The sequence below is a fragment of the Aptenodytes forsteri genome, unplaced genomic scaffold, assembly GCF_000699145.1.
Source record: "Aptenodytes forsteri isolate BGI_AS27 unplaced genomic scaffold, ASM69914v1 Scaffold277, whole genome shotgun sequence".
NCBI classification, from domain to species: Eukaryota; Metazoa; Chordata; class Aves; order Sphenisciformes; family Spheniscidae; genus Aptenodytes; species Aptenodytes forsteri.
The window spans coordinates 615895-627569 of NW_008795561.1; the positions used below are offsets into that span (position 1 = coordinate 615895).

The following is an 11675-nucleotide window of genomic DNA, read 5'->3' on the forward strand; positions in this document are numbered from 1 at the left end:
TTTATGAGAATATGTTATCATAAAATCTTCATTTAAGGAGTGAGAATGCTGCAGGCAGAGAAGCTTCCCTGCCACAGAGAATGTAATGAAGACATCTGTATGAACACAGTAAAGTTGTTATGGTCTTTTATTTGCAATGGATCAGAGAGGAGGGTCTTTATCAGCCTTATTCAAAGATCATTCGGGTCAATGCAAAGATTCCCTTAAGCTTCAGGGGCTTTTGTACAAAAGGAGGAGACAAATGCCTAGCGCCAATGATGACTGATGAAAAAGCGGACTGTTTCGGGTGGGGAATGTGTAATATATACATATAATTAATTTGCTTACAGGAGATATATTTTTGTATATTATACGATTTTTCTGGTAAGCAGAAACCATAGCATGCGTTTGAGTATTTCCCATCTGACTTTCTTTATTTCCTCATATCTTAACAAACATAAAAAACTGAAACATGAAGCTATTTGTTTTCTGTTCTGTAATAAAAAAGATACGTTACTTTGATGCCCAGAAAATACATTAAACATTCATTTATTTGTGAGAGTTTCATTATATTATTACATATGCCTTGGTTTGGTGCATAGGAAGTGTACAGTTTAACATGCTGATTTTATTACCAATTTTAAAAAGGCATGGAGCTTTACTCTATAATAGACAGGAGATACAGGTCCGAGTTTCCCATGTATTGCTGAGTACAGATGAGATTGGAATTTAAGCAATATGCCTTATCCTTGTAAGAAGTTAATTTCAATGAGAGGTATTTTTTAATTAGAATCAAACATAATCTTACAATCAAATAATAAGTACAAAAAAGGACCATTTTTTTAATATGTGCAATAGCTTGTTAGTCTCTTACTATTTCCAATTCCTTTTGCACTTCCTCTTGTAGCCGTAGCTGAATGGCACTTTTAAAATATCTAGGCTAAACTTTTCAGAAATGATTAGCAATTCTGGGTGCCTATTCAGAGTTACCCTACCGGGGCCCAAAAGCGAGTATTTGGCACTTTCTGGCAATCTGACTCCTTCAAGGTAGTTAATGTTGAGGTGAAATTACTAATCCTTACCAAACTTCTTCCATCCAAAGATACCATATATTCATCCCAATGAACTCTGACATCTATTTTGTTCCACATCCTCAGTCGCTCTGGTTATCCAGCCAAGGAGCAATAGTTAAGATCTGCCTAAACATTTAGAAAAGTTTTAAATTTCACTAGGCGGCTGAGCACTTTTACACACTACTTATTTATACAGACAACTACTACATCAGGCTCACTTAATTTGCTCCACCCTATGTCTAATCAACATAATAGCTTGTTATTTGTCTTAAACTATAAACCAAATATTTAAAAATAAAACAAAAAAACACTATTGGGTTTTACAAACAAGTATATGACATAATAGTTTGTGGTAATGATTTAGGTTGGAGTGACTTGCTTGTCTGGGATTTTACACGCTCTCTCAGAACCAGTACTCGGAGACAAAGATGTGAACATTGACAATGTTACGATGAGATACCACTCCACCCATGACGTAGTTCATCTCCAGTTTCAGGATGGCATGGAAAGGTCCAACAATGGGCCTCACCTGGCGAACTACACCTGTTGGGATAGAAATAGGTTGCCGAGATTAATAGGGGAATCAGAGGGGTTTGGATGAGCTACACCCTGCTCCATTTCAGCAAGAGAAAAACTCCCCTTCATTTTCAGTATCGCTGATGGAAAGTGATTTTATCTATTGGATCTGTAAATGGCTTGCAGGAAAGTTTGCAAAATAAGAATAAAATATAACTTTTGAATCGAAATACCTTGCAGAAGATCTAGAAAGAGCACTAAAATGTTGCTAATGGCAGAAAAACTATATATTCTGAAATGAGAATTTTTTTTTTTACCTTTTATTCAGAGCGATAAACTCTTCAAGAAGTCTGCAACACTGCTTTTTACGTAGGACATAAGGAGACTTTCCCTAGGTAAGCCAGCACACACATGCCCTGAGGAGTACATAAGCATGCACACCTGGGAATGCCATGCAATTTCTGGTACCGTGTTGAAAACCACATTTCATTTGGAACAGTAGAAATTACATGTAATGGCAATTACGATGCAGCAATAAAATCAACACTTTCCCTATAAATATCTGATAACACTAATCTGTAAATTGACAGTGTGTTGCATCGTGGATGGATAACCCCACTGGAAGCAATCGGAATAAAAGCAGGCGAGTTTAATGAGGAAAGGGGGACTATCACAGCGTCTGTCCCTGTGTCATTCCTCACACGGATGGTGGCCGTTCCCTCACCAACACCAGGGGCTGATAATGAGGAAGGAAGTGGTAAAGGAGAAGTAAGCTGTGTCTTTTAGGGCTCTAGTCTTTTGGTTTGCTTTACACAGAGGAGCCCCAGTGCCGGGGTGCAGCAGGACAGGGACTGCTGGGGGCTGAGTGGTGAGGTCCTCGGGGGGGGGCAGGGCAGGTCTTCTCCAGCCAGGGCTTGTCCCACCATCCCAGCCAGGCAGCTGGACAGGCCAGGGGGCAGCCGGGTTCAACCAAGGGCCCAGATCACTGGGCAAGGTCATGGTGATGACGCAGGGCCAAAGTCAAAGTAGGAAGGCAACATATGGGTCAGCTCCAGAACAAGAGGACCCACAGCTGTGACAGAGCTGGAGACCAGCTCTCTTCCAGCACAGCTCAGGCAGGGACTGAAGCTGAAATGGGGCTCCTGGCCTCTGGGCAGGGCGTGGGGGAGGATCCCAGGGAGGCCCATCTGGGCCACAATGTCTTATCGGTGCCTTGAGACGATGTGGCCAAACAGAACAGCATTACAGCTTCAGGCCTACACAAAAGAAAGTCAACGGGAGCTTTGCCATTGACTCCAAAGGCTCGGGATCAGACTGTAAACATGTTCTCACTTCACACTTATTTTCTAGGGCCAGTGTTATTGGCGTAGGGAGCTACCCAAAGGCTCACATCCGAAAGAATGTATCCAAAAGGTCAGAATCACGTAAAGTTGAGGTCAGCCAGCAGGCACAGGGAGTCTGGCAGAGACCCTCTCCTCAGGCCCCTCCTTCTGACAACCGACTTATCTGACAGGGCATATGATTCAGAAGGAAATACGCAGTTTAAGAAAAGATTAAGACGTATTCCTTCTGCGTGCTGGGGGTTATGTTTCACAAGCAGGCAGCACACCAGCGCCTTCCCGGAGTCCCAGCCGAACTCCTGCAGCAGTCCCCTACGAACACATTGGCTTGAGATCTGATGGGAGAGATAAACGTTTGCTTATGCAGGCTGTCAGCACCTTTTTCTAAGGCAGTGATGACATTACAGTTTTGTCCTGTTTAAATACCAACTAATATCTTCAGCATGCAGTAAAATCGCGAACTTTTCACCACATTCACTTTGCTTGCCATATTTGATGAATACACTTTTTAAGCATCCTTCCCTCTACAATTTATATGTACATACATATATATATCTTTTTTTTTTTTTTTTTTTTTTTTTTTTTTTTTTTTTACTACATTGTTATAGAATAGTACAGTTTGCAATAGGCCTCTGTGGATCATTCAGGCTATTACCATAAGATGTAGTTAAATGCATATTTCCTTAATGACTCCTGAGGAGTAAAACTTAACTTGGAACATATTTTGTTTTGGAAGGGAAAAAGCTGAACTCATTTTTTGCTTTGTTTGTAAACGAGGTCTATAATAGAATGAAATAATTGTTTATAATCTATGACATGATGTAATGTGGCTTTGGCTACTGTCCTGCACCTTATAAAAATGACCGGGCTTGGCAGATGATATATTGAAAAAGAAAAGCCTTGCTAAAATTGCCCTCCCTTTAGGGTAGCATTTAAAGCATTTTGCTAACAAAACATCACGTTATTGCAGGCAGTGCTTTAACTGACAACCACGGAAACACGCAGCATTGGAATCACTCAGTACTGGCAAGCTGTTTAACCCACCCTGTTAGCGGCTCATGCAGTGATCACCAAGCCTCAGATGGCAAAGGTTGCTGTTTCCATTTAGCAATCTTTTTATAGTGTTCTACACTTTCTTGCTCTGCTCTAGTAGAGCCTGCTCTAGTCTAGAAGTGGGATTGCAAATTGTGTTTTTTTTCTGACGTGATGCAATTCCACTCAAGATGGTTTATGCCACAGTATGGCATCTATCTGTACATTATTGATGTAGCATTCAAAGCAATTAGTAACTTTCTCATTCTTGTTTTGTTGCATTCTGCTAATAGGCAGAAAAAATGGAACATATTTTCAAGGTGGAATGGGCAAACACACTGTGATCCATGTGGCAGTACTTTTCCACACAGTTCTCTTGCTGCAGTTTTAAAATCAAGCCTAATAATGGTCTGAAAAGCGAATGCTGCACGTGTTAAGACAGCTATATTGAAGCAAGAAATTGAAGGAATGTACAAAGAAACACAATACTCTCACAATATTTATTTACCCAGTTTGTTGTGCTAATGTCCTAGATGGTCCTGAAATGACCACCAGTGCAAAAGAACTATTTCCCTTCCCATTAAATAAATAGGATGATGCAGTCAGATGGGTTTGCGCTACAGCACATGTATAAGGACGCAGTCATTCTAAACGGGCAGAAGAAAAAAAAGAAGAGTAAGAAAAAAACCTTGAAATGTTCTACTGGACAAAAGCATATGACAGGTTTTTGGCAGATTTACTCATCGAGAGCTTTCCATTTTTTTGGTGAAAAGTGCTAAATTGGAAAACCTGAGCATTTTTCTCCACCAAACTCAAGGACAAATGCTGGTGGAAACCATGCAATAGCAAAGCTGCTCAGAGCCTGAAACCTGGCTACACATTTATCCAATTCCCAGTGATCCTGTTGCAGTGGTCCTGGGACTTGTCTCAGAAACGCTGTTAAAGGCTACCTGCTATAATATGTCACTGCCTTTTGACGCTACCTGTGTCTGATTCTCTAATGTCTTGTGCCTTTCATGTCAGGCATGAGGGAGGCGCAGCTATTCTAGACCCAAGCAAGGCCAGCAGTGCTTTGTACCTACTCTCACAAACAGATGTCTAAAGAAAAAGCTTGAGACTCGGGCCTGGTACATGTAATTCACATACATGGCTCAATGAATCAGTCAGTATCTCAAGAGCATTTAGCACAGGACACATTTGAAGATGCCATGTGTAATAATTCTCGATGTTTTTAAGCGACGTGGATTTATCAGTTACTGCACCATTTGCATAAACATGTTGTTCCGCTATGCCTTTTGGCAGACTAATGCTGGGTCCAGATTTGTGGTCTGGCATCCTTCAGCATTTATAGCTGAATATGAAGTATAAAAACATACTTCACAGTAATAGGAAGGTTACAATTTTTAAATGTACTGAAAAGTCAGGAAATGTAGAAATTAAGCAGCTGCTTTTTGATCTCTTTTTTACCAGTCTAAATCCAAAGTAGCTGGATGGAGCCACTCGGATTTGACATGGGGATAACTGCAGATTGGGACTTGGTCCTGGATCACTGTAGCGGTACACGCTGTCATGTGAGTCACTCTCTATAGGATGCCAGGAGAACAATGGTGTTGCTCATTAAGTGACCTGAAAACAGAGTGCTCTCAAATACCACCATCAGCTGGTCCTCTCTGGGACCAAAGCTGCAGACTCTACAGTTGGTAAATGGGGTAAGTTTATTTAGAGCAAGTTCACCCAAATCCTTTTCCAACAAAATTAGATTTCAGCTAGGTTAGCATTTTGCCCCCAAAAAGCCAGGGGAATATTTGTCTATATTAAAACAGGGTGAATCACTGATAATAAATGAACAAGGAGATTTGCACTGCTGCTGAATCCCATGTGCCAGGCAATGTCGAGCATCTGTGTTGTCTTGCCTACAGGCACATCTATGCAAGCAAGCGCTGTTACCCCCCAAGTCTGATGTGCTGCTGTTGCTGTTTATGCTCTTGGTTCATAATCTGTGACCCAAACACAGACTCAACCTACAGAAAATCCTATGTGTCACAGGCCAAGCGGACTACTTTCCATCAGCTCACCTTTGTTTGGGTTTTCTTTTTTGTTAACCGAGCAGAGATGTTATTACATGTCCCAAATCTGCTTGGGTATCTTCATGGTTTGCTGACCTCCTTTCAGAAAAAAATGGTAAGACTTCTTTTCCTTGCACACTTTGCCCTTATTGTAAACAGGATCTACGCCAATCCTTTCCATCTGCTGATCTATGTAAGCAAACAGCCTTGGCTTGAGAAGCAGTAAGCTTTTGGATGTCACAGTTATTTCTGCAGTGATAGTCTGACCATGGCCCAGAACTTTTAAAGCTCTGTAATTAATACACTCTTGGCTCTGTTTCTTCTTCTTTCATGTTTCAAATTTTGATTTTTTCTAAGATAAAAGTATGTCACCATGTGTAGTGAAGACATTAACCTAAATAATATATAATACTTATTTTCAAGTGAGAATAATGACAACAACCAAAAATCTTAGAGCCACTGTCATTGGATTACTGAGGCTTTGCTTATCAAAGAAGATGGGATAAATACGACAGCAAGGTTAATATTGTTAATCTTCCTAAGCCTTTCAGCAGAATTTCTATTATTGTAATCAGATGCCACAGGTATTCCTTGGCTTGTCTATACCTCTTTAAGATATCATTACATTTCTCTGCTTTGAAATATGTGAGACCCTCAGGCAATTCACCTCTGTGTCTGGTTTCTGCTTGTATTTTTGCATTATGCAGCTGATTTGCTAAGAAGGTCCATTTTGAACTTAGGAGAAACACTGCTGTTCTGTTACCACATTAACCCATTCTGGATGACAAGTTCCCGCGTTATCATGCATCAACATTTTGTCTCCAGAAATCCAGATTCCTGATTCTGACTTCTGAGCTAAGCTCACTGCCCAGTATGCCAAAGGAGCACTTGCAAAACTCTTTAAAATACTTTTTAAAAAAAAAACTTTTCTTCTTTTTTTTCCACTGCTAACCACAAAATCTGCAGCAATTACACTTGCAATGAATATGGGTCATTGTGTTCCTTACACCTCTTGCTGAACACTGCATTTGCATTTTCTCTAGAGAAAGCTCCCCTGACAAAGGATCTCCACAGTTTGCCGGAAAGCAAAGCAGAACCAAAGAAGCTTATTTTCACACTGCCACTAGGAAAAGGCTGTTTTGAGTTGGTAGAGAGGATGCATTATGTCACGTTTTCTGTTCCAGAGGTGAAGGTCGCAAGATTTTCCACAGGGATTGATTCTTGAGTCTAGTCAAATATTTTAATCATCTGTATCATCATAAGAACACAGTACAGACATAAGTTGCACCCATTCCTCAAAAAGAGAGCCTCAGATAACCTAAACTTTTAAGGACCCCCACAAAATCAAGCTGAGAAGTGTTAGTGGAGCGGGCAAGGGATCAGAGGCTGAAGGGAGAGGCAACAGGGACTGCTGATTATTGGGGAGCTGTATCTGATGACTGCTGGAAGAAGAGGGGATGTGCTGAAGTACACCTCCTCTTGCCTTACCTGCATATGCATATGCAGGCATATGTATTTGTGTATATATAAACAGTCCAAACTACTGCCAAATCAAAAATTGTTCTTCCAAATAATCTGTGGGCTCTGCTCGGGAAAATACAATAAACACAGTTATCAAAAATGTGATCGATCCTCTCCACCACATTTCAAGTTCTGTGTTAAGTAACAAGGACAAGAGCTCTTTTCCTCTTAACCACCTTCCCATCTCTTCCCCCATACACAGGGTTACAGCTATATTGTTTTGTTCCGGTCATCACATGCCAAAGGATAGTAACAAAACTACCTTTTTTTTTTTTTCCTTTGCACTTACAGCAAGCACACAGTCTCCTTTCTGTGAGTCTTCTCAGGTGGCAAGTTAACAAAGAGACATGTGGCTTTTTACTATCAGTTGAATCCAACAGTATTGCCCCTTTGTCGTTAGCACAAGGCTTCACACTCGACATTATAGGCAGGTACTAATTTAGCCAGTTTTTCTGGGAACAAACAATTTATTTAGGAAAATTTGCTCATATTTTTTTTTACGTTGTTTAATTGTATGATCTGTGGTCAGCTAAAAACTGACCACAGACTGACTAATCTTGGGATGGATGGTGAGGAGTTACTGAGAGAGCATGAAGTGGTGAAAAGAAGAACAATCCACTTTTCTGAATCATTAATCTATAGTTAACATATTAATCCGGTCCTAAATAGAACAAACCACATTGAGTCTTCTAGGTGGCAAGTTAACAAAGAGACGTGTGGCTTTTTACTATCAGTTGAATCCAACAGTATTGCCCCTTTGTCGTTAGCACAAGGCTTCACACTCGACATTATAGGCAGGTACTAATTTAGCCAGTTTTTCTGGGAACAAACAATTTATTTAGGAAAATTTGCTAGTATTTTTTTTTACGTTGTTTAATTGTATGATCTGTGGTCAGCTAAAAACTGACCACAGACTGACTAATCTTGGGATGGATGGTGAGGAGTTACTGAGAGAGCATGAAGTGGTGAAAAGAAGAACAATCCACTTTTCTGAATCATTAATCTATAGTTAACATATTAATCCGGTCCTAAATAGAACAAACCACATCTTTTTATTCAATCTGAGATCTATTTTAAATTAAACACTCTGTAAAAAGGATCTAAAATAATAAGAATGGGTTATATATTTGAAATACCAAAGGCAGACAATCAAGTCTGAGCATAGCTCACTGTTTGCTTTTCCTTCAAAATAAGCACACATTGCTATTGAATTTTTTTTTGTGTGTTTGCATCCTGGCCATGCATTATTAAAATTAACTTTCACAAATCAGAAACTAATAGGACAATTGAGAATTAGTCTTCATTCACTCTACTGCAAGTGGAACTACTGACCATATATAAAAAAAAGAATATTTTGCATTAGTTAGAATTAACAGCAACTTGGTATATGAAATACGGTATGAATACACCAAATAACGGTGTGCAATACAGCTCCATAAGAATGTTAATATCAGCTCCATTGTAAAATACAGTCATAGACAGCAAAGGGTCTACGGGCTGAAGAAAGCTAAAGAATCTCCTAGGATCTTCTTGGCAATTCTCATGTGTGGTGACGTTTCTTTGCCCCTGACACGCAGCCTGTTTCACTGGCTGCCTAGCTCTGAGGTACCCAAGCAATTTCTAATCAAGTACACACCAGCAAGGCAGGCAGGACAGCAGGGTTGAAAAGTTGAGCAGGGTATGAGGCTTAACAGGTAAGAGGAAGGAATACATACCAGGGCTGAAAAATGCATAGCTTGGTCATGCAGAATGTATGATATTTTGGTAGCAGTACACTCATTTCTACTCCTCATGAGATAAATAAAATCCCATGTGAGATGCATAAGAGCTCAAGCAAATCAATTTTTCCCCTAAATCTCCTAATCCTCAGGCTATAAGTCTACAGGTCTGACTGTAAGCAAAAGCTGAAGTCCATCACAACATGTCCCCCCTTTGAAAAAAACCACAGGAATGCTTGTCAAGAGAACATGGTGAGAGTCAGTGCTGCCTGTTTTCAGATGGAACTTTTGGGATGAGCTGCTAGTGACACCTACAAGAGAGAGATTTCAATGACACAAAAAACACCTTACAATTTTTCCTCTAGCTATTTTCCTTGTGCTTTAAATGGATACTTGGAACATGAAATGATTAATTTGGAAAAACTCAAGTACCAGAGAATGTGGTGAGAGCTGTGGAGCTGGAGCCTAAACTCAGCTGAAACACAGGTAATTTATTGGGCTTTATGTGAACTTCCAAATGATCTCAGCCTATGTTCTGAAACCCTACATTTGGCTGTTCCTGGATCTCGGTTTCCCCATAAAAAACACTCTGGTCCTTTTTACAGCCTTGTCAGAGATGAATAGTCCTAGCTGCCACAATGCAACAGTAACTACACTTTTTTAAGCAATGGATCTTTGGGAATCACAAAAATAGCCTTTAAATAGCCTGCTAGTCTATGTCAGGCCACGGGTATGTATGGTTACGTACAAAGGACGGACATAGGCTCTCCTCTAACGTTAGCAAACTTCTTTAATCCCATGTGGACGTTGCAGTAATGAAGCCGAGAGGTTATCTCAGCGTCCTGGAACCCAAAGCCACTGCAAGGCTATTAAAGGAAAGTAGCCCAAAACACCGGCATGCTAGCAGTAATATGTGGTGAACACCTTTTTGTAGGGGAAAAGCATGTTTATGAGTTTCCCTTAAGCAATACAAGAAGACTGATCTCCTCATGTTAATGCAAGATTTTGGACTATAATTTCAAGTTTGCTTTTCTCCTCAAGGCCTTTTGCTTTATACTGCTGGCCAAGATTTTCAAAATTAAGAGTAAACATCTCAGATGCATCAGTGTTACTTAAGAGCCTAGTCTTAGTTTCGAAAGAGATGTTCGGGCAATTAGGAAGTTTAGGACTAGGGAAATGATTGTTGCAGTGGCTATTTTAAAAGGCAAAATTGATAGGGTCATTCCAGAAATGAGAAAGAGACAAAAAATCCAGCCATGAATAAATGCTTCCTTGGATCAAACCGTAGACAACGAGTTGCAGGTTAGGCTTGAATACCAGACTATCTCAGTCTACAACGTGTAAATACATATCTACAGTGTGAAGCCAAAACTATATAGCCAAATTGTTTTTTGGCTCTGTAGACCTCAACTCAAAGAAGTCATGTTAAGTTTCGTAAGAAAAAAGTTATTTCTTACTCAGTATTCATTACAAATATACAAAGTTCATCAATAAGGTTGAAAAATAATTCACATCCTGGTCACAAACAGAAAACATATCTTAGGATATTTTATCCATTTTTTTTCTGTAAAAAGCTTTGGGGCTCTGCATATGTTAAAGTTTAATTAAATTCCTTTCCTAAAGGCTGTTCTTTATTCCAAAAGGTTATGCCAAAGTAATGATTTTCAGTGCTTAAATTGCTCTGCCTACATAGTTACTAGCGTATTTACTGACCTATACCATGCCAGGGGAGAAGGGAAGTGAATTAACTGCTTGGTAATTGCTTAATGTATCCTAGCTTTGAAAATATAATGCTTCAAACATTGCACATTAGGGAATGTCTTACTGCATTTGGTAGAGTGAAAGCTGCAAAGTTTTTCCTTTTGCAGCAATCCAGTCCTGCCATGTTTTCAACATCCAGAATCAGAATCACAGAATAGTTGAGGCGGGAAGCACCTCTGAAGACCATCTGTACAACCCCTTGCTCAAAGCAGAGTCACCTAGAGCTTGTTGCTCTGAGCTGTGTTCAGTCTGGTTTGCGTAGCAAGGTTTTGGTAGCGGGGGGGCTACAGGGGTGGCTTCTGTGAGAAGCTGCTGGAAGCTTCCCCATGTCTGACAGAGCCAATGCCAGCCGGCCCCAAGACGGACCCACCGCTGACCAAAGCTGAGCCCATCAGTGACAGTGGTAGCGCTTCTGTGATAACATATTTCAGAAGCAGGGCGAAAAACTGCTGTGAAACAGCAGCCGGAAAAGAGGAGTGAGAATACATGAGAAAAACAACTCTGCAGACACTGAAGTCGGTGAAGAAGGAGGGGGAGGAGGTGCTCCAGGCACAGGAGCAGAGATTCCCCTGCAGCCCATGGTGAAGACCATAGTGAGGCAGGCTGTCCCCCTGCAGCCCATGGAGCTCCACGGTGGAGCAGATATCCACCTGCAGCCCGTGGAGGACC

At 40.5% G+C, this 11675-nt stretch overlaps 1 protein-coding gene across 1 annotated transcript in view; it reads right to left on the reverse strand.

Annotated features, from left to right (window-relative positions):
- Window positions 1-503: 503 nt before the first annotated feature.
- The window catches only part of FBLN1 (fibulin 1), a 69781-nt gene continuing 58609 nt past the window's right edge, over window positions 504-11675 (reverse strand). The window contains exon 16 of the mRNA XM_009282235.2: window positions 504-1595. Within this exon, the coding sequence (XP_009280510.2) occupies window positions 1456-1595 (140 nt within the window). The 3' untranslated portion in view covers window positions 504-1455. The remainder of the gene's footprint in view (window positions 1596-11675) is intronic.